General features: G+C 37.5%; 1 protein-coding gene across 6 annotated transcripts in view; it reads left to right on the top strand.

Annotated features, from left to right (window-relative positions):
• The window catches only part of JMJD1C (jumonji domain containing 1C), a 346,491-nt gene that overhangs the window by 50,551 nt on the left and 271,950 nt on the right, over positions 1-23,990 (top strand). The window contains exon 1 of one of the 6 annotated variants that reach the window (XM_070563444.1): positions 8,742-9,500. The exons of 4 other annotated variants lie outside the window; for them this stretch is intronic. In XM_070563444.1, coding sequence (XP_070419545.1) covers positions 9,324-9,500 — 177 coding nt within the window. In that variant the 5' untranslated portion in view covers positions 8,742-9,323. Of the gene's footprint in view, positions 1-8,741; positions 9,501-23,990 lie in introns of those variants that run through there. One more of the 6 variants, XM_070563533.1, reaches the window with a different exon arrangement.

Genomic DNA, 23,990 nt, shown 5'->3' with positions numbered 1-23,990 from the left:
ATGTCTCTCCACTTATTTAGGTCTTCTTTCATACATCAATACTTTGTAGTTTCAGCATAGAGATCTTGTGTATGTTTTATTGCACTTATACGCATTTTTATGTTTTTTGATGCTTTTATAAGTGGTACTGTTTTTAAATTTGCATTTCCAATTTTTTGATTCTAGTATATAGAGATATAATTGATGTTTGCATATTGATCTTGTATCCTGCAACTTTGCTAAACTCACTCATTAGTTCTAGGAGCTTCTTTGAAGATTCTTTGTGATTTTCTGGGTAGATAGCATGCCATTTGCAAGTAGAGGCAGCTTTATTTCTTCCTTTTCAATCTATATGCCTTTTATTTCTTTTTTCTTATCTTATTGCGCTTCCTAGGATTTTGAGTATGTTATTATTGAATGGGAGTGGTGACAGCTGATGTCCTTTCTTCGTTCTGAATCTTTGGGGGAAAATAGTCTTTTACTATTTAATATGATGTTAGCAGTAAGTTTTTAGTGGATGCACTTTATCAGATTGAACAGTGCTCTTCTCTTCCTGATGTGTTGAGAATTTTATCATGAATGGGGGTTGGATTTTCTCAAATGCTTATTTTTTGCATTCGTTGATGTCATCATATTTTTCTTCTTGTCTTCTTGTCTGTTGATATGGTGAATTACGCTGACTGATCTTTAAATATTGAATCAACTTGCATTCCTGGGATAAACCCCTAATGGTTGTGGTGTATTATACTTTTTATGAGTTACTGAATTTGATTTGCTAATATTTTGTTGAGGATTTTTGAACTATAAGGGATAACCATCTGTAGTTTTCTTTTAATTTCTTTGTCTGATTTTGGTATCAGAGTACTGCTGGTGTCATGAAATGAGTTGGAAACTGTTCTCTCCTGTTTGTGTAGATCTTTTTCCCACTTTTTTTTCCTTTTTACTGTCAGCTTTGGCAATTTCTGTATTGACACACAATGTTCAAGATTATTGATTTTTTTTCCTCAGCTATGTCAAATATGTTGATGAGATTATCAAAGGCTTTTAAACATTTTTATTATTGCCTTTCTCATTTTTAGCATTTCAGTTTGATGCTCAACGTTTCTGTTCAATTCTTGTAGTTTCTATCTCTGATATTTGCCATCTGATCAAGCATATTGTTTACCTGTTCCATTTGAGCCTTCATCATTATTTATAATTATTTTAAATTCCTTGGCTGATAGTTCCAACATTTGAGCTCTCTAAGTTGGCTTCTCTTGATTGTTTTGTCTCCTCTTTGCTCTTGAGATTTTGTGTGGTTTATGATTTGTAAGAGGGTGTACCACATTACTTTATTGGAATGAATGGTACAGATGGAAGAACTTAACTAGATGTTTTTATACAACTTATAGAAAAAGTAGTGGTAACCTCTACATACATGTAGTGCCTTGGTGACTGGGGAAGTCACCCTCATAGTTAGGCTTATTGTTTAGGGTTTATGTTTTTTTGTTGCTTTCGTTACCTTCAGTGCATCATCTACTTTAAATACTTCTATCACCATCTCATGCTTAAGGTGGAGGTTAATTTACTAGAAAGTTTTAACTCAATGTTTTTACTCCACCTATATCTGTAGGCCTTACTTGCACATCTGTACTTCAGAGAGGCTCTCTTAGTACTCTTTTGTTCCTTCTCTATTAGTAGAGTGCTGTTACTTATTACCGTAAGCTGGTTTACCTTGTGGTGGTGGGCATGGGGCCTTGGGAACTGGCTAGCTTTATGGTGGTGGGCATGAGGGCTGATCTTTTGTCCTAGACCATTGTTAGTCTTAGGCAGGCATTGTTTCCCTCTCTTCTCAGTAATCCTGCTTTTCTCCCAGTAGCAGTGGACCTCTATTGTTTGTGGCCAGGATGATTTCCTGTTCCTCCCTCAGGGGTAGATATTATCATCAAATTTTGAAGGCATTATATAAATTTGCATTTTAAAACTACTAGAAGAATATACAGAAGAATACTTACATATTTTCTAAGCATGACTGAAGGTTGAAACATAAAGATATTAGCATATTTGTATAACAATTTAAAATTGTGAATATCAAAAACATTGCATATGGGGGAAGAAGCATCCATGTAAATTTGGATATAAAAGCAAATGAAACAGTTGATTTTAAGATAGTTTTTGTAGTTAGAATTGTTGAAAAAGGATTTTTAGGTGTTATAAACAAAGAAAAATATAAAGGCATGCAAGGTACATGTTTCAGATATAGAAGATATTTGTAATGCAGAGTATCTCAAAAATTCCTCCATTTGAAGTTAGTTCTGATAGATTATTTTAATATGATTGTTTTAAGAGCAAATTTGAAGAGCAGAAGAAAGAAGCAATTCTATATGGTGTTTAAAAATTGTTGTTTAATTGGGAAGTCCTTTGGTCTGTATTATTAGTATGTATGTATTGATGATTGACGTGTATATCTTCTGTGAGACCTTTGAGATACAACCTTTCTGGCTAACAACATTTGTTTTCCGAAGGAAGATTACTTTTATCAATCCTTTAACGTTTTTCAGGTTTGAACCCATCACGTGACACGTAAGTATACTTTGCTATTTGCAGAATTATTCAGAAGCCTTAGGAGCAAATTTTTAGGAGCTTTAAAGATTATGTCAGCCTCTACATTTTATATATGATTTCTAGAGAAGCAAAGTGGTTTGCCCAAAGTATATTGTAGTTAGTGGTAGAAATAACCTAGACTTTCTTGACTCCTGCTCTTTATTATACTACATTATGTGACTGCTAATTTCTAGGTTGCTGCATTTGGAATATACGTCTTAAAATATCCATCTGTAAATGGCTCTATGGAATTGGAATTGACCAGTTTTAACTCAAGGGTTTGCATATTTTGTGAAAAGTGAAGTTGGATAGTTTTCTGAGTAGTTCTCTTGGCCATTTCATCTTAGATAATTTCATAGTGTGCCCTAGAGTAGCAGAATGTTTTGGGATGTTGATTTGAATTTCAAATTTGTAGTTAGTCTTTTTTTGAGGTCTGGTTTTCATATGTGTCAATTGTGATTTTTAAAGGAAAAATCTAGGGGCCTTTAAATACTGAGCTGCTGTGAACGTGGGCCATGGAATTGGAGCACTATTTTATACACTCTCTTTAATTGAATAAATAAATTATCTGTAGTAGGGAAACACATGTGGAGCCAGAAGACAATGCTTTTCCTTTATATAGAGTAATTTATTTTTATTACATATTTATGTTTTGTAATGTGTTATAAATCTCATTATTTGTAATCATGTGGCTTTTTCTAAAATGTGCCAAAGAAAAGCATGACCAAAGATTCCCCATATTTCACTGCTAGGTCTTGTTTTGTTTTGGTTTTGTTTCTTTGAAGCCAGATGCTTCAAAATTTGAGAAATGTGCCTCGGAGCTCTGTGTTCTTGATCATAAATTTTCTTCGTTATGTAGAATCTAGCTGCATCTTTGGGGAAGAACATCGATGGAATATAGTTAGCCTTCTGAGATTTTGAATTAGTATTATTTTTTATTTTATATTTTACTTTGACTTTCCCTCATTTATAGCTTTAAATATAAGTACAGAAGCTCTTTTCCTTAATTAACTTTCATAGATATGAACAGAGCCATACTCTAAGACTGTTAGTTCTGCCACTACTAACATTCGGTAATAGCGAAAGCTTGTGAGCCTAATAGGAACATAACCCTTTAGGAACCTAACCTGTTCGTAAGTAAAGGAGCTAATCTGACAGTGGGAGATGCAAAATGCAAACTGCCATCCAGCATATTTTAATGGTGGTTAATGGTAGGAGCATTTATGAGAGAGGTGTTGAACAAACAAAAAGTATGGGACACCCTGGGAAGACCCTTGCTGAATGCTCAATGGAGACTTTCCATTTCCTTGTTTCTTGTAGCTCCTCATTCAACAGATTAGGAAATTTCCAATGCTATGTGTATTCTTTCTAAATTTTTAAATTTTTTATCATTAAAAATCAGATTTAGAATCTTATTTTTAGTAGAAAATGTTGAAAAGAAATGGTAGGTTTCTGTACAGCCAGAATTTAAATTGGAAACTGGTAACAAATGTGGAGAGCATACAGTTAGAAGGCCCGGTAGAGATTGCTTCTTTTCTCCTTCCTTCCTCTCTTTCTACCCTCCCTTCTTTTTTCTCTCTCCTGCTCATTCCACATGGCATCAAGAAGACAGTCAAAAGTTACATTTGTATATTGGCTCCATCAAAGACATTGAGAATATTCTCTTTATAATATTAAGAATAGACTAGTGTTTTGGATATATACTCATTTTTGAGTTTGCATTAAATTGGTAGTTTGATAACGAAATGAATGTTTTTGTTGTGAATTGTAATTCTTTCTCTGTATCTGTTCTTTAGAAATTATCCCCAGGAACAACCTTGCTTTTCTGGTGAAGGTTAAGTTTTATGAAGGCTTTACAATGTACCTCCATGATGAAATGAGATAATGTATGTAAGACATTATTTTGAAGGTGATGAATAACCCTGTAGGAAGAACATGAACTCTTACTTATGACTCTTGATGTAGGGATTCTAAGTTCCTCTTAGTTGGGTTGAATTTTGAAAAAGGTAGATTTTGCCATATTTGTTCATTAATTAATTCAATAACATTTGTTGAGTATCTACTCTACATAAGGCTTAGAAGTTGCTGAGAATATAGTTATGAACGAGAAACATTGTCCTTGCCCTTATTCTATCAAGGGAGACAAATGTAAAGCAATCAATTACACCATAAATGATATAAATACAGTTGTGATAAGTACTAAGACAAATAGGGAATGTTTTGAAAATCCATAATCGGAGATTTGACCTAGTCTGGGAATCAGAGACAGCTTCCTTGAGGAAGTGATATTTGGGTTATTTTATCATTATCATAAATGTAACTCAGTAATTCAGTTTAAATAAGTGCTTAGGGAAATACCTAAATAAAAATTATTTAAGGTTTAATAATAAACATGGTAACATACATTTCTATTCTATTCTATTCTTGGTTTTCCACTTGCATAATTCATTTGAATGAAACTCTTGGCTTCCTTCATTTTAATACTGGCTTCCACAGTTCCTAGATGTACCCCTGTATATAGTCTAAGACTGATAACCCAATCCAGTTCTTACATTTGACAATTAATATAAGCCTCCAAGTTATAATAGATTTGAAATTTGTTTGTTAAAATGCACTAAACTTGGGGCTGGCCCTGTGGCCGAGTGATTAAGTTCTTGTGCTCTGCTGCAGGTGGCCCAGTGTTTCGTTGGTTCGAATCCTGGGCGCGGACATGGCACTGCTCATCAAACCACACTGAGGCAGCATCCCACATACCACAACTAGAAGGACCCACAGTGAAGAATATACAACTATGTACCGGAGGGGCTTTGGGGAGAAAAAGGAAAAAATAAAATCTGAAAAAAAAAATAAATAAATAAAATGCACTAATCTTTATACCATTGTATTGATACTTCCTTAAATACACAAACCAAGGCATTTCTATTGTCTATCTTTCCAGATAGACTGAGCTTCTCAAGGACAGAGGCCCTATCTTCAGAACTTTGCAGGATGTGAGACACATAGTAAGTGCCAAATAAACAAATCAGTTATGAATAATTTGTATTAATAAGGAGGTAGCAACTTAGTGACTGACCTTTGTGTTTCTTTTAAGTGACTTTTTAGCATGATGCAGGGGGCTTTGAAATCATAAGGCCTGGCCTGGTTTTGAATCCCAGTTCCTTAATATGTATTCTTAGGCAAGTAACCAAACTTCTCTAAACCTCATTCTCTTCGTTTTTAAAATAAAGTGAGATAACGTGTAAAGTACTTAGCATAGTGTCTGACACATAGTAAGTGTTCCATAAATGGTGGCTAATATTATTACAGGATACATGCACTAAAGTTTTTTAAATCTGTTTGCATTTTCTGTGTTTAAAATGGATACCTATAGTGACACAAAATACTGGTATGTATGAGAGCAGATAATTGGCCTTTCTATCATTACACCAAGTCAAAAAGTGAAAAATTTATAACTAGTGGGCTGTTTGCTTATTGAAACTAAACATCACGAAATAATTATTGATAATCAAGTGGATAACTATGGCCCTCATCATTTCAGTGAATACATTTCCTTCCTTTATGAGTCAGGTTTTTAAAAATAAACCAAATAGTTTTTATGAGTAAGTTTTTGTGGATTTTTTAAAAAAATGAAATAATCCCCCAATGTATCTTCTATATAGATTAAGGTATTTGATGTATGAGGTTTGCTTGATGTCAGTGTGTGGATATATTTAATGTTCACATTTACATGTGGCGGTGGAAAGAGTAGAAGATTTAGTCTGTAGTTCTCGTTTTTCAGCGTCTGTAAGTAATCATTTTAAATCCTTCTGTGTCACCCTCTTTGCCTATATAGTGAAAAATACTCTAACTCTTCCTTACGTTGACTAATACTGGCGTTTTCTGAGCATCTTTATGAAAGTAAAGGATGTAAAGGAACTGATTGAACAAATATTCTCAAGTTTTAAATCTGACTTTAAAATTTATTTTAATTGCATGTTATTTAAAGCTATGATTTGCTGGCAAAAATAAAAATAATATAAATACTCCCTGAAACAAAGCAAAAAATGCCAGTAAACAAACAAAATCCTTTTTTAAAATTTTTATTTTATTTTATTTTATTTTGAGGAAGATTAGCCCTGAGCTAACTACTGCCAGTCCTCCTCTTTTTTGCTGAGCTGACATCCGTGCCCATCTTCCTCTACTTTGTATGTGTGACGCCTACCATAGCATGGTGTGCCAAGCGGTGCTATGTCTGCACCTGGATCCGAACCGGTGAATTCCGGGCCGCCGAGAAGCGGTACGTGCGAACTTAACCACTGCGCCACCGGGCCAGCTCCCCAAAATCTTTTAAGTCCTTTTTATTCTACATTTTAAAAAATGCATTTCAAGTTTCTCCAAAAGGAAAATATTTACAAATTAGGGATTTTTTTTTCTTGTAAATAAATTGTAGGCACTGGCTGTAGTCAAGGGATTCATAGAATACTATTTGGAATATAATACTAAGAATATTAGATGTTTGATTCAAAATATTATGAGGATATATGGCCTTCTAAAAGACTTTGTTTCTGCCCTTAAAGTATTTTAATTGATTTGGTGGATTCAGATGCTTTTCAGAGCACTTAAGTGAAGAGCGTTCAGCATGTAGAGAGGGTTGCTAGGGGTCCATTAGAGGTGTTTGTTTACAAAATTGAAATCAGCTGGCAGTTTTATGCGAAACTAAAAATGTTAGTGAATGGGATTCATGTAATAGTGTCATTTGCATCTCTTTTCTTAAACTACTCCACTTATATTTTCTGACTTGCTTCTAGAATATCACTGAGATTAGGAAGCAGGCAAATTCCTGTGGTAACAGTAGTCTCAGGCCCAAGATCATAAAGCAGATCATTGATAATTTGGTATCTGAATGTAGATCTTCTTACTCTGCCTTTCTTCTTTTCATATATTAGGTTGTTTTCACCAGGTTATTTTACTGGCTCCTTAATTCAGGATGATGTGCTAAGTATTATACAGTGTGCTGAAAGAGTGGACCAGGAAATAAAATTGCACAAGTAAAATTAAATTTTTCTCACAACTTGCCAATATGCATTTCTGCACACTGTTTTCCTTTGTTTTTCGATTACAGTTCTATATTTGGTCTTTACTTTAGCAGAGTTAGACCATGATGATTAAAATGTGTCTTCCTTGTAATTTTGGTTTCTAACCTATTAGCAGTGGCCATGTTTTCCACTTGGAACAGCTCAGCTTGGGTGTTTTAAGAAAGTGGATAAAAGCTTTATGTTTATTTTAAACATTCAGATTACTTGTGTAAACTCCTTTAAAAAAGGTAACTTTTTTCTCTTTTTGGAGGAGAGGTTTAGGAAGATCTGTAAGAAATCGACATTTATAAGTTTTTATTGGGCCAGAGAGTTTTTGGAGTTGATTATTAATCACTAATGGCCCTGAAAAAAAACCACAACTGGGATTTTTAAAACTACTTTTTAAAAACGCTGTAAAGTATGTGTGCAGTCGAACTGTTCACTGACATGTATAGGGAGGTTTGATTTAGAAGAATTCAAGTGTTGGATCAAAGAAGGAGGAATTGTTCCAAGTTGGAGATCGGTATGTGGATGGGTTGCAAAGTCCTGTTGTGATTGGATGGGAAGTAAACATAATTTATTTTCCTGAACTGTGATTGGCTAAAATCCTTTTCTTGCCATGGTCTTTTCTAATAACTGAATTCGGAGCCTTTCCCTGTTTTTGTTATCTGACCAGTGAGTTTGAGGTATGTACTGGTACTAAAAGAACCCAAATTGGCGCAGAGACAGTTTGTGAATTTTAAGGACGTTGACAAAAGCCCTCAACAGGGCGTTTGGCGTTCTTACAGCAAAGCAGTAACGAGGTGTAAATATCTCTGAATAGCTCAAACACGTAATTAGTATCACCGCAAATGGGAAGAATAAAAGCATGACAGTGTTCTGTTCATTTTTATTTAAAGTCGTGGACTGTTGTTCTGTAGTGACTGAGTTCTGTGAGCTTTTTCAGTTGAAAGTGTTGCTGTGCTTTGCTGCTGGGACTACAGCACTATTAATTCAGGCAAAATTCGGGCTAACTCAGACGGCGGGTGCAGCGTGTTCTTAAAAATATCGCTGTGGAGATGCGGTGTTTAACCGGGAGTTTATTTTGTGACCCAGAGTGGAACTGGCACACTTCACTGTCGCCTCACTCCCACTTCTGAGGGAGCGACGAGTAGAGAGATGGACGTCAGACGCTCTTGCTAGTGTTCCTGAAGGAGAGCATACCCCCTCTTGCCGGCCTCTACTTTTTAGCCTGGCTCGTCCCGCAGCCGCTGCCGCAGCGTGGGGCACTATTTTCCGTCTGCGGTGGTTCCTCCGACCCTCTCCCGCGGCTCCTTCCCCCCGCCCGCGCCGGCGGAAGGAGACGCGCGGGCGCTCACTGCCATACCAGTGGATGGGAAGGCGGAGTAGTACTGGCCGCGGCGCAGTGGCGGCGATCGGGGCTGCCTCTGGGGCTCCGACGACCGTGAGGGGATTTCTGTTAGGTTTTTTGTGTGTGTGGAGCTGCAGCCAGAGGCTGCAGGTCGGGGCGTCCAGGAGGAGTGTTGCTGACTGCGAGAGACCGAGGTCGCTTTGCCCTTCTGGGCAGAGCGTCTGGTGCGCCCCGGGTTCGCGCTCGCTCGCGGGGCCGCCGCCGTCCCCCGGTCCGCTCTCCTCAGCATGGGCGGCCGGTAGGAGCGTGGTTTCGCTGGTCCCCTCGCAGGGGAGGAGGCAGCGGCCACCTCGGCAATGACGGCGATGGCGGTGGAGACGCGGCCGGAGCTGGTGGGGAAGCGGTTCCTGTGCGTGGCGGTCGGCGACGAGGTGCGGTCGGAGCGCTGGGCGAGCGGACGCTGCTGGCGGGGCTGGCGAGCGGGGGTCATTCGAGCTGTGTCACATAGGGACAGCCGCAATCCGGACCTGGCGGTAAGAGAGCGAGCGCCCCTCCGTCTCCCAGGCCGCGCTCCCAGTCTCTCGCAGCCGCCCCTTGGGGGGCTACCTCTGGCACCTTGCTCAGCCCGGCCAACTGGCGGTCACGCCCCTCTGCCGAGCTCACGTTGGGTTTGCCCACGTCCCCAGCGAGGGTCGCCCCTTCCCCCAGTAGCTTCCCCGGTGGCAGCGGTCAGCGAGCGGGACTCCCCGGCGCCCGCCCCGGCCCCTCAGCTGCTGTCTGGGAGGGGGTCAGTCGTGGCTTCCCCTGCGGCGCCTCGGCGCCCGCGGAGACCTGACCAAAAGGCGGGGCTGCGAGCCCGGCGCCGCGCGGACAGGTGGGGGGCAGGGGGCGGCCACTCGTGCCAGGAGAGGGCCACTTTCACTAGCATCTCTTTTCTTGGGAACGCCTTAATAGTGCAGGGGTCGGAGACTGAAAAGTTCTCCCTAAGGTTGCTGAAGGGGAAGGAGACAAGGAGACAGACAGCTCTCTGGTTTTCTAGTCAGTCCTGGGAGTCTTGTGTGCTGTGTTGGCCAAGGCCGTAGCAGCGACAGTGCCCCGATTCAGCCTCTTTCTGCAGTGGATGGACTTCTAACCGGAAACGATGAAAATAAAAAATTTCGGTTTGGAGGGCCTAAGAAATTAATCTCTCTCTCTTTCGCTTGTTTTTTCCATAGTGTTGTGCTTTTTTGTTAGAAGTAAATAGTGCTGTAAAATTATCTGTTCCTGGGTTTTATACGATTTTAAATGAAGCAAGAAATATTGTAAATTAAAATATTAAATGCCCTGCAGAACCTTTAAGTGCTCTTTTCTTTGCTTTCTTTTCCTTCCATGTGACATTGCCAATATTCTGTTTCAGCAGTGTAGGAATGTACACCAAATTGAGACAGGATATGCTCCGTGTTCCAAGCACATTTTCACTGGGGGACAGGTTGGAGGTAAGGGGCCGAGTAGAGGCAAAACATTGACTAGGCTTCACAAGGTTGATTTATGAATATCTAATCCATGAAATTTGTTGGTGGTGCCCTGGGGCATTTAATTTTTCACTGAAAATTTCAAACTTGGGAATTTTTTTTCTTTTTGTCTTTATGTGGATTTGCAAGTTCATATTCATTTTAATATCTATGTATACATGTACATACCTATTTTAATATTTTTGGTGGAGTTTCTGAGTGTTTTTTAAACTGTTTAATGACTGTAGTCAGTGATGTGGTTTCTTGAGCATGTATTACTGCTGACTTGATATTGCAAAATAGGTTTGTTTTGCTAATAGGCATTTCGAATAGGAAATAAGCAGAATAGGTAATTTTGAAGATTTTGGTTGGTTATTCTCATTGAAAAGAAGGAAAAAGAATCTTCCTTAAAAGTTTCTGATCTTAATGGTTCTACAAATTTTGACAAGTCAGTAACTTTTTGTTTGTTTGTGTAAAAGGCATGTGCTGAGTTTATTTCTCCTCTTACTCTGATAAGAAATTGTCGTCTTGGCTTTTATGTCGAAGCTAGTTGGATTATAGTTTAGCATTTTAAAAGTTTTTGAAAACAAAAATGGGGAGACTTTCAACAGTGTTTTTTAGTAGATACCTGAAAATCAGGAGATATATTTTTAAATTATGAATATCATTGATGACAGTCAAGTTATCAAAGTTAAAAATACTAAACTTAATTACTTTCTTACGTGGAAATTCAAATGACATAAAGAGGGATTTACACATACATGTTTGTAAAAGGCAAGGCATTAAGCTAGGTATTTAAAAATGAAAAATATATAGGGATGGTGGGGATCGACTGGAAAGAATGGAGTTTTTTCAGATGAAAATGTTTTTTCAGATGATGAAAATCTTTTGTATCTTGATTGTTTCAGGAGTGTATACATATGTAAAAGCTCATTGATTTTGTGCACTTAATATCTGTGCATTTCACCATATGCAGATTTTATCTCAAAAGACATCTGTTTTAAACCATAACTGTGTGAACCTTTAGTAGTTTTCCTTTAACAGTCTTTATTTAACAAATTTATTTATTTATTTTTTGAGGAAGATCAGCCCTGAGCTAACTGCTGCCAGTCCTCCTCTTTTTACTGAGGAAGACCAGCCCTGAGATAACATCCGTGCCCATCTTCCTCTTCTTTATAGTCGGGACACCTGCCACAGTATGGCATGCCAAACGGTGCCATGTCCACACCCGGGATCTGAACCAGCGAACCCCGGTAGAAGCAGAACGTGTGAACTTAACTGCAGCGCCACCAGGCCGGCCCTTAACAAATTTATTTTTATTTACTTTTATTTGTTATTACAGTGTAATCTGAGGTTTTTTTAGCCTAGAACCTACAGTTTTAGAGTTACTTTCAAACTTTCTTACATTCATATTTCTTTTTTTTACTTTCACATTTCCTATATTAAATGAAACTTGGATCAGTTTAGCATCATCATAATGTAATTCCCCTTTTAGACTTTTCGTTACTGCTGAATAAATTTTAAAGAGCTTGATCAGTTAGACGAAAAATACTGGTAAATAGACTTTTTGTGAGTGTTTTTGTTTTTTAAAAATCTTACAAATATATCTACTTTAAAACTTGCAAATTTATTAGAAATCTTGGTTGTACATATGTATGGCACATGATTTAGAAGGATAACTATTAAAACTTGAAAATAGTTTAGGGATTCTTTGTCTCAAAAGTTAATCAGTTATTCTTTTTTTGGTCTTACATGTGAGGAATTGCCGTGTACATTAATTTCCTATCACTGCTGTTAACTAATTAACCTAACCTTGGTGGTTTAAACAATATGAACTGATTATTTTATTATTCTGGAGATGACAAGTCTAACGTGGGTCTCAGTAGGTTAAAATCAAGGTGTGGTAGAACTTTGTTTTTTTCTGGAGAATGTAGGAGAGAGCCATTTCTTTTCCTTTTCTAGCTTTCAGAAGCAGCCCACATTCCTTGGCTTCTGGCTCTCTTCCTCCTTAAAAGCCTTCAATATTAGATCTCTCTGACATTCTTCTCTGGTCACATATCCCTCTGACTCTTCTGCTTCCCCTTCCCCTTTTTTCTTTTTTTTTCTTAGAAAGATTTGCCCTGAGCTAACATCTGTGCCCAGTCTTCCTCTATTTTGTATGTGGGTCCCACAGGATGGCTGATGAATGGTATAGGTGTGAACCCAGGCCGCTGAGGGGGAGTGGGCCGAACTTAACCACTATGCCGCTAGGCTGCCCCATGCCTTCCACTTTTAAATGCCTTTGTGATCATATTGGGTCCACCCAGATAATCCAGGATGATCTCCCCATGTGCTAATTAACACCCTTAATTCCACCTGAACCTTAATTCTTCTTTGCCATATGATGTAACATAGTTACTGGTTTTGTGGATTAGGACATGAGCATTTTTGGGATGGCATTATTCTGCCCACCACACCATGGTAGCAAAAATATTCTTTTACAATATGAACATATATGATTTGATACAAACAAATTAAGGCTAAAATTAATTGTAGTTTTAGTGATAATCTCTATCTGATTTCTTAAGTAAATGAGCTTAATTGGTAGAATTTTTACTAGACTGTGCTCAGATAATTTCACATATTTTGTTGGTGACTTAAAAAATGGCTTGAAAACCTTCTGGCTTATCTATATTGGAGTTAGATTAACCGACAGAAGACTATCTGAACCCTTTTTATTCAGGAAGACCAAGTTGAAAAAGCTGCAATACATACATTGTGAGCCCTTAGCATGTTGAGTTGTTTTTTTTAGTCCTATTACTTAGGAAGCTTCTTGCCTTGGTGTATATGTTGAACGTTACGACTGTCCTATTTTTTGAGAAACTTTTCTAGAAGATGGACAGTATTATGGAAGGAAAACTGAGAGTCGAGAAGGAATGTTGCATAATATTCATCCTTGAATAATATTGTCATGCTAATTAAAGAGCAAAAATTGATTTACTCTTTGCTCGTTTTACTTCCCTTCCACAATCTATGAGCCATTTATTTATTTATTTAACCATCTGTGCATCCAGTCATCTACCCACCCACCTTCACTTGATGCTTATGGTGACTGCATCATTGTTTTCAAGCTAACTCTGTCTAAAGTGTGAGTATTTAAAAGAAATGTTAGCAGGTCTTTTCAATACCCAAAAGGAACAAAAAAATTATATTGTCTTTCAACCAAACACATCAATTTTCTTGTATTTTGGAGAAATTGATGATCACTTAGGAGTAGCTGACCTTGGAATGCAGATTTTTACTCTTCTAAACTGTGTACTTGCTGGTAAAAGTTATTTTGCAGATCTTATGTTTATGTGTTTTAAATATAAATAAAATATTCATGTTTAGGACATCGAAGTGATTTATGATTGATTTGTTTATAAGGAAGCCCTTTTCTATTTTTAGTTCCATAGGTTTCTGCTTAGCTGTCTCCTTGTTTAGATTTCATGTTGAGTTGATAACGTTTGATTCCCTTAAAAGTTTCGTTAGAATAATTCTTTAGTTAAGTCTGAAATTTATATCATGGCCTTGCAGTATTGATAATGCTAATTTCTGGTCGACCTATTTGCAAAACATTTAATGAATGATTTTTACTTTGTGGGTTAGTATGACCTGGATAAGTTAATCATAGGGAAAATTGGTTAGCTGATAGGTAGAAAGACTTTTATGTCTTATTTGAGTACATAGACTGTTTTTTCCCCTCTCTGGAATTTATCATTGTTATTGGTCCTAAAGACTTAGGTACAGGAAAATGAGTATGTAAATTGTAGCTATGGTGGCACATAACTTGTGCAGTTGTAACCTCCAGCTGGTTTTAAAAGAAGGTAATCTCCGAGTAAATTGTGTGAATTGTATGTTTCTGTGTAAAATTAAACAAAGGAGGTTTTTTCCCGCCTTTTCACATGTCATATATATGTTATGACACATGTTTTGGTTACATTAATTTAAAATATAAAATTTTTTATTTATCAGGATAATTGGACTAAAGACATTTTACCATAAGAACTCTGTTCTTACCTTCTTAGGGATGTCATCGCATTTGAAAGTAAAAATGTAGATATTTGATATGTTACTTTTTGACAATTTTCAAGTTATGTCCAAAGAATGTCTTCAACTCTCGAACTCATACTCATTTTCTTTCCTCTTCCCGTATTTAGTATAGTACCTAGCATTTACTCTTCAGTGTTTGGTAAGTGTTCATTGAATGGTATATAAGCGATTGAATATTATAAGTGTCTTGAATACTTTAATCCATACTAATCATCTCAGTTAGCTATTACTATTTACTCTTAATTTTGAATCTGTTTCTTTTTGTTGTTGTTGCCTTGTGTACCTTAGTGGTTAATTCCCCAATATCCATTATCCGTTGTGTGGTTTGACTAAAAGGGTGGGCCATGATATTCGTAAGCCAATCAGGAAATTGAACTCCTTTGGCTACATTGATGGGTGTAGGCCCCAAATAGGTTCAGTCAGAATGAAGCCAAGGATAGTATTGTGTGGGTCTGAGTCTGGAATTGCTATAGCTATTTTCCTCTTTTAAAGTAAACCCGTTTGAGGGCAAAGCTGACATACAGAGGCTAATAGAGTTGAAAAGGCAACCAAAAAATTGTGGCTGATTGAATTGTTTTCTGAAGCCTAAATATCACTGTTGGATTTTTCACTTATGGAATTTTCATTATGGAAGAATAAATTTACTTTATGTCTGTTTTTGTTTTTTCTTTGGAGCCAAAAGTGTCTTAACTGATACAAATAGTAATAATTCATTCCATTCTTTTTGAAAGCTTAATGAAAGATAAGCATTTTCTTGACACTTCTGCCTTATTATTTGATGTTAAGATACTAGCATTTGGAATAACTTCAATGATGATTTTAAAGAAGGGTGATATGTTCTGCTTTATTGTGTACAGTTGTTCCCAAAACTTGGAAAAATTATTTTAATGTGTACAAAACATATCTAATTTTCTAAATAATTAAAAATAAGAAATAACACTTGAACATTTATGTCAGGAAGGATGGTATAGACACTTCTTAACTAAAATGAAATTTCAGGAAAGAGGTATCATTAATATTTCAGAAATTATTAAGAGATGGAAACCTATACTTTTTTAGTTCACATGCCATAAATGTTTTATGTTTCTACTATATGTCAGTGTTGGCCAGATAAACAACGATAGATATACTATTCCTTATCTGCAATTCTGAAACCCAAATAGCTCTACCAACTACATGTTTTTTTTTTATTTTTTGTTTTTTTTGAATGTACATCATAATATATTTTGAATTCTGTATAGATTATATCATGTTTACCACCCAGAAACTAATTATAGTCCATCCTTTGACATGTGAGCCTAATCACCCCTTTTGCCCTCCCCCCTTCCCTTATGGTAACCACCAATCCAATCTCCAATGCTGTGTGTTTGTTTCTCCTTGTTTTTATCTTCTACTTATGAGTGAGATCATATGATATTTGACTTTCTCCCTCTGACTTATTTCACTCAGCGTAATATCCTCAGGGTCCATTCGTGTTGTCTCAAATGGCCAGATTTCGCCATTTCTTATGGCTGAGTAGTATTCCGTCATGTATAAATACCACATCTGCTTTATCCATTTGTCCCTTCACGGGCACCTAGGTTGCTTCCAAGTCTTGGCTATTGTGTATAATGCTGCAATGAACATAGAGGTGCAAGTATCTTTATACCTTTGCATTTTCAAGTTCTTTGGATAAATACCCAGCAGTGGGATAGCTGGATCATATGGTAGATCTATTCTTAATTTTCTGAGGATGCTCCATACTGCTTTGCATAGTGGCTGCACCAGTTTGCACTCCAACCAGCAGTGTACAAGGGTTCCCTTCTCTCCACATCCTCTCCAACATTTGTTGTTTCCTGTCTTGTTAATTACAGCCATTCTGACCGGAGTGAGGTGATACCTCATTGTAGTTTTGATTTGCATTTCCCTGATTGCTAATGATGTTCAGCATCTTTTCATATGCCTGTTGGCCATCCATATATCTTCTTTGGAGAAATCTCTGTTCAGATCCTTTGCCCATTTTTTAATTGGGTTGTTGGCTTTTTTTGTTGTTGGTCTGTATGAGTTTTTTGTATATTTTGGATATCAACACCTTACCTGATAAATGGTTTGCAAATATCTTCTCCCAGTAGTTAGGTTGTCTTTCCGTTTTGTTGATGGTTTCCTTTGCTGTGCAGAAGCTTTTTATTTTGATGTAGTCCCATTTGTTCATTTTTTCTTTAGTTTTTCTTGCCCGGTCAGACATGGTACTTGAAAATATGCTGCTAAGACCGATGTCAAAGAGTGTACTGCCTATGTTTTCTTCTAGAAGTTTCATGGTTTCGGGTCTTAACATTCAAGTCTTTAATCCCTTTTGAGTTGATTTTTGTGCATGGTGTAAGGGAATGGTCTGCTTTCATTCTTTTGCATGTGGCTGTCTAGTTTTCCCAAAACCATTTATTGAAGAGACTCTCCTTTCTCCATCATATGCTCTTGGCTCCCTTGTCGAATATTAGCTGTCCATAAATGTGTGGATTTACTTCTGGCCTCTCGATTCTGTTCCATTGATCTGTGTGCCTGTTTTTGTGCCGGTACCATGCTGTTTTGGTTACTATGGCTTTGTAGTATAATTTGAAATCAGGGAGTGTGATACCTCCAGTGTTGTTATCTTTTCTCAGGAATACGCTGGGTATTTGGGGTCTTTCGTTATGTTCCATATAAATTTCAGGATTCTTTGTTCTATTTCTGAGAAAAATGTTGTTGAAAAATAGGGACTGCATTGAATCTATAGATTGCTTTAGGAAGTATGGACATTTTAATGATGTTAATTCTTACAATCCAGGAGCATGAAATATCTTTCCATTTCTTTGTGTCGTCTTTGATTTGTTTCAACAATGTTTTATAGTTTTCAATGTAGAGATCTTTCACCTCTTTGGTTAAGTTTATTCGCAGATATTTTATTCTTTTTCTTCAATTGTAAATGGGATTGTATTCTTAATTTCTCTTTCTGCTAGTTCGTTGTTAGTGTGTAGAAACGCAACCGATTTTTGTATGTTGATTTTATATCCCTCTACTTGACTGTGTTCCTTTATTGTTTCTAAAAGTTTTTTAGTGGATTCTTTAGGGTTTTCTAGATATAAAATCATGTCGTCTGCAAAGAGTGACAATTTCACTTCTTTTCCAATGTGGATCCCTTTTATTTCTTTTTCTTGCCTGATTGCTCTGGCTAGGACTTCCAATACTATGCTAACTAAGTGTTGTGACAGTGGATGTCCTTGTCTGCTTCCTGTTCTTAAAGGGATAGCTTTCAGGTTTTCTCCAGTGAGAATCATATTTGCTGTGGGTTTGTCATATGTGACCTTTGTTATGTTGAGGTATTTTCCTTCTATACACATTTTATTTAGAGTTTTTATCATAAATGTATGCTGTATCTTGTCAAATGCTTTCTCTGCATCTGTTGAGATGATCATGTGACTTTTATTCTTCATTTTGTTAATGTGGTGTATCACGTTGATTGATTTGCAGATGTTGAACCATCCCTGCATCCCTGGTATGAAAACCACTTGATCATGTTGTATGATCTGTTTAATGTATTGTTGTATTTGATTTGCTAGTATTTTGTTGAGGATTTTTGCATCGATGTTCATCAGTGATATTGGCCTGTAGTTTTCTTTTTTTGTGTTGTCCTTGTCTGGTTTTGGTATCAGGATAATGTTGGCTTTGTAGAATGAGTTAGTAACCCTCCCCTCCTCTTCAGTTTTTGGAAGAGTTTCAGAAGGATAGGTATTAAGTCTTCTTTGAATGTTTGGTAGAATTCACCGGGGAAGCCATCTGGTCTTGGACTTATATTTTTTGGGAGATTTTTGATTGCTGTTTTCGATGATCTTACTGGTGATTGATCTGTTCAAATTTCCTGCTTCTTCTTGGTCTAGTTTTGGAAGGTTGTGTGTTTCTAAGAATTTATCCATTTCTTCCAGATTATCCAATTTGTTGGCGTATAGTTTTGCATAGTATTCTCTTATCTTTTGTATTTCTGAGGTATCGGTTGTAATCTCTTCTCTTTCATTTCTGATTTTATTTATTTGAGCCTTCTCTCTCTTTTTCTTGGTGAGTCTAGCTGAGGGTTTGTCACTTTTGTTTCTCTTTTCAGAGAACCAGCTCTTGGTTTCATTAATTTTTTCTATTGTTTTTTTAGTCTCTATTCGTTTATTTCTGCTCTGATTTTTATTATTTCCTTCCTTCTACTGATTTTGGGCTTTGTTTCTTGTTCTTTTCCAGTTCCTTTGGATGTGCTTTTAGATTGTCTATTTGGAATTTTTCTTCTTTGTTGAGGTAGGCCTGAAGTGCTATAAACTTCCCTCTTAGAACTGCTTTTGCTGTATGCCACATATTTTGGCATGTTGTATTTTCATTTTGATTTGTCTCCAGGAGTTTTTTGATTCTGCTTTGATTTCTTCATTGACCCAATCGTTATTCATTAGCATTTTGTTTAATCTCCACACTTTTGTGGCTTTTCTGGTTTTCCTCTTGTAGTTGATTTCTAGTTTCATACCTTTCTGGTCAGATAAGATGCATGGTATTATTTCAGTCTTCTTAAATTTGTTGAGACTTGTTTTGTAGCCTAATATGTGATGAATCCTGGAGAATGTTTCATGTGCATTTGAAAAGAATGTGTATTCTGTGGTTTTTGAATGGAATGTTATGTATTTATCTACTAAATCCATCTGGTCTAATGTGTCTTTTAAGGCCACTGTTTCCTTATTGATCTTGTGTTTGGATGATGCGTCCATTGGTGTAAGTGGAGTGTTAAAGTCCCTCACTATTATTGTGTTTCTGTTTGTTTCTCTTTTTATGTCTGTTAATAATTGCTTTATATATTTAGGTGCTCCTATGTTGGGTGCATAGATATTTACAAGTGTTATATTTTCTTGTTGGATTGTTCCCTTTATCATTATGTAGTGCCCATCTTTGTCTCTTTTTACAGTTTTTGTTTTAAAGTCTATTTTTTCTGATATAAGTACTGCTATCCCTGCTTTCTTTTCTTTCCCATTTGCATGGAATATCTTTTTCCATCCTTCCACTCTCAGTTTGTGAGTGTCTTTAGGTCTGAAGTGTGTCTCTTGTGTGCAGCATATACATGGGTCTTGTTTTTTTTATCTGATTGGCCACCCTATGGCATTTGATTGGAGCATTTAGTCCATTGACGTTTAAAGTAAGTATTGATAAATATGTATTTATTGCCGTTTTTTTACTTTTTTTTTCTGCGTGTTTTAGTAGTTCTTCTCTGTTCCTGTCTTTTTCTCTTAGTCTCCTCCCTTGTGGTTTGATGGCTATCTTTAGTAATATGTTTGATTTCTTTTGTCTTACTTTTTTCTTGCTTATTATATGTTTCTTATTTGTGGTTACCATGAAGATCCTATTTAATATTCTGTGTATATAACAGTCTGTATCAAGTTGATAGACCTTTTAGCTTGACCTCTTTCTAAAAGGTCTACTTTGTCACTCCCCTCCTCCCACATTTTATGTTTCTCAAATCACGTGTAGTCTCTTGTTTAGTGTGTGTCTATCTATTATCCTCTTATCATTGAAATAGGTGATTTTAGTACATTTGTCTGTTAACCTTCATATTATCTTCACAGGTAGTTGATCTGCTACGTTCAGTATATTTTTACCTTTACAAGTGATTTTATTGCATGGTTGTTTTTGTTGTTTTTTTTTTTTTTTGAGAATTTTTCTTTTAATCTCTATTTGTGGTAATTGCTTCCCCACTTAAATAAGTCCCTTTAGCATTTCTTGTAGAACTGGTTTCTTGGTGATAAACTCCTTTAATTTTTGCTTGTCTGGGAAGCTCTTTATCTCTCCTTCCAATCTGAATGACAACATTGATGGATAGAGTATTTTTGGGTGTAGGTTTTTTCCTTTTAGCACTTTAAATAGGTGGTGCCATTCTCTTCTTGCCTGTAGGGTCTCAGCTGAGAAGTCTGATGATAGCCTGATGGGCTTCCCTTTGTATGTCACTTGTGGCCTTTCTCTTGCTGCTTTTAGGATTCTCTCTTTATCTTTAATTTTGGACATGTTAATTATAATATGTCTTGGTGTGGGCCTCTTTGGGCTTATCTTGTTTTGAGCTCTCTATGCTTCCTGAACTTGGATGTCTGTTTCCTTCCTCAGGTTAGGAAAATTTTTATCTATTATTTCTTCAAATAAATTGTCTGCCTCTTTGTTTCTCTCTTCTTCTGGGACACCTATAATCCGAATGTTAGCGCTCTTGATAATTGTCCCAGAGTTCCCTTAGACTCTTCTCATTGTGTCTAATTCTTTTTTCTTTTTTCTGTTCTGCTTGGGTGATTTTCTCTAGTCTTTCATCTAGCTCGCTGATCTGTTCTTCTGCATCCTCTACTTTGCTATTGAGTCCCTCTAGTGAATTTTTCATTTCCAGTATTGTGTTCTTCATTTCTGATAGTTTTTTTTTATATCTTCCAGTTCTTTGCTGATGATCTTACTGTGTTCATCCATTCTTCTCCCAATATCTGTGAGCATCCTCGTGACGTTTTGTTTGAAGTCATTGTTGAGTAGGTTGCTTGTTTCTGTTTCATTTGGTCCTCTTTGTGGTGTTTTGTCCTTTTCCCTTGCTTGGAAAGTATTCCTTTGTCTCCTCATTATGCCTCTTTCTCTGTGCTTATTTCTATGTATTAGGTGAGTCGGCTCTGTGTCCTGATCTTGGAGAAGTGGCCTTTTGTATGAGATGCCTTATGAGGCCCAGCAGTGTGTTTGCCTCTTGTCACCAGTCCAGAAGATCCAGGAGTGACCCCTTTGTGGGCTACTTATGTCCTTCTGCTGTGGCAGGGTTGCTCCCACTGCAGGTACCGAGGGAGTCTACTCTTTCCTTCCCTGGCCAGGTGTTTGTCAATCCGGTTTGGAGAGCCTCAGCACCATTGGCTACAAAGTCTATCTGCACAGTCCTATTGCAGGTTTACTCTTAATTGGGTTGGTACCCAGTGTACCTGGTTGCTAGGCTCAGAGGCTTACAGTTGTGATAGGCCTCAGGCCTACAAGGTTGTTGTCACTTCTCTAAGGAGTGTGGCTCAGTGGGGCTGGCCCTAGGCACAGGAGCACTCAGTTGTTTCAGGCTTTGGAAGGTAGGGCTGATCCTTTTTATGGCTATTTGTGAAGCACAAATCTGCTGCTGCTGATAAGCCTCCCCCCCAAACAGGAGCACACACACCATCAACACTGGCCAGGTCTGTGCAAACTTCTCAACCCCCTGGAGTGTACCCCGACGTCGCACTGCAGAGGCCCCCACCTCTCCACCAACTGCCTCCACAGTTTACCTGGTCCTCACACAGGCCCTGTCCCACAGAGGCAGACACCTTTGCCTGCCTGTAGAGGATCAAGGCACCCAGTCAATGCAGGCTGAAAAGTAGTCTGAGGGCTTGCTGTTAGGTGGCGCCAGTCCCCAGGGTGGGTTGCCTTCCCTGGCTGAACTGGATTATATATGTGCTCTAGTGGGCGTGGCAGACCCCTGGGCTAACAGGCCAAGGGATCATCCTCAGTTGTGCCCACCGGGGTCTGTGTCAGCATGCCTGGACCAGTTCATAACAACGGCCCCCACCAATGTCTCAGTCTCCGGAGAGTTCCCTCCTCTCACCAAGATGCCCCCAGAGCCCACCAGGTGAGTCTCGTTTCACCAAAGGACTGTCAGCCTTCTTTCTGATGATTTTAGGTTCCTACAATGAGTGAGTTTGTGCGTGGGCCCTTTAAGACCTGGGTCTTTTCAGCTTTTGGCTCATAGCTTTTCTAGGGGTATCCTCGCTGCAGTTAATAGCCCTCAAAGCCAGACAGTAAGACCCCTGTCTCAATTGGGCTGAGTCTGAAGGATGCTTATCGCAGAATCGGCCCCGCTCCGGACCTCACTCCTTCAGGGAGGGCTGTGTACCTTAGGGTGGCTCCCACCTGGCCAGCTGAGAAGCTCCGCTGCTCCCAAGGTGGCTTTTTTCCCTCTCCACCAGGAATTTCTGCCTGTTCTGCCTTAGGACTGTCCCGTGTTGTGGGGGTTCTTGTTTTGCAGTTTTCAGTTTTCAATCCGGGGTAATTTTTCCAAAAATAGTTGTAACCTGGTTGTGTTCATGGAAGGAGATGAGTTCAGAGTCTGCTTATGCTGCCATCTGGACAAGATCTCAATCCCCAACTACATGTTTTTTAATGATTCATCAGGAAAACCTGACTGACTGAACTCTTTTTTTTAATAAAACCTAATGTGAACTGAATTTTTGTAAAAGAAATATTAATGTACTCAATTTTAGGGTACTGCTCTAAACTCCACAAGTTTACATATAGTATATGCACTTTTACAGAAAATATACATATGATAGATGCACTTCATTACCATTCTCAGCTACCATATTATATGGTCTGTTTACCTTTATAAAATCCGACAAATTCTAAACTCCAAAACGCATGTAGTTAGAAGGGTTTGTGATGAGGGATTATTTAAATATTAACACTGATGGTTTTTAATGGTGGCAATTTAGTGGTAACAAATACTGCTAATTTTATTTGTTTGAAGATTTGACAGTGATTACATTTCTGCCTAATGTTTAGATGAATTCTTTTCCAATGTGAATTTTTTAACAATTTTGTTTTATTTGACATAAAATTCTTTTTTTTTTTTTTTTTTTTTGAGGAAGATTAGCCCTGAGCTAACATCTGCTGCCAGTCCTCCTCTTTTTGCTGAGGAAGACTGGCCCTGAGCTAACATCCATGCCCATCTTCCTCTACTTTATATGTGGGATACCTGCCACAGCATGGCTTGCCAAGTGCTGCTATGTGTGCCCCCAGGATTGAACCAGCAAACCCTGGGCTGCCGAAGCGGAACATACACTCTTAACTGCTGCACCACCAGGCTGGTCCCTGACATAAAATTCTTAATGTGATAAATCTTTAAGGATTATGTAATTTATCCTTTGTTTTAAGATTGTTGCTTACTTAATATTGAGATGTTTTAAAATGTTGAAACATTCTCTGAAATTATCTAATTAGATGGTATCTTCACGTAGAATTTACTTTTTATTTTATATTTTAGCTACTTTATAAAGTTCTAGTAAACCCATTGATGAAAATACTAATTTGTTTTCATCTTATAAGGTAAAATCTATTGATTTAATTGTAGAGTTCATGGTTAATTAGTAAAGGAGGGGTGTATTATCCATTTGTTGTTTGGACATAGTGCTGAAATTTTAAGTTTATAACATGGTCTAGTCCATTTTCCTGGAATTAACCAGTTGGAACTGAGTCACATAGGAATGCTTTCATTGAGTTTTGGCAGAGTACATAAATTCTTAAACCTTTCAATCGAAAATGGCCTTCAGTTTGAATCCACCATCTCTACCTTCTTTTATGTCTTTGCATGAATGTTCCACATCTGAGTCTGATAAAATGTCTCAAATGTGATTTATTATGTTCATATGAAACCAGCTCCCCTTTTAAGACTTGTCTTCAAGTCTC

The sequence above is a fragment of the Equus przewalskii genome, chromosome 1 (assembly GCF_037783145.1).
Source record: "Equus przewalskii isolate Varuska chromosome 1, EquPr2, whole genome shotgun sequence".
NCBI classification, from domain to species: domain Eukaryota; kingdom Metazoa; phylum Chordata; class Mammalia; order Perissodactyla; family Equidae; genus Equus; species Equus przewalskii.
This window is presented reverse-complemented; position numbering and strand designations above follow the sequence as displayed.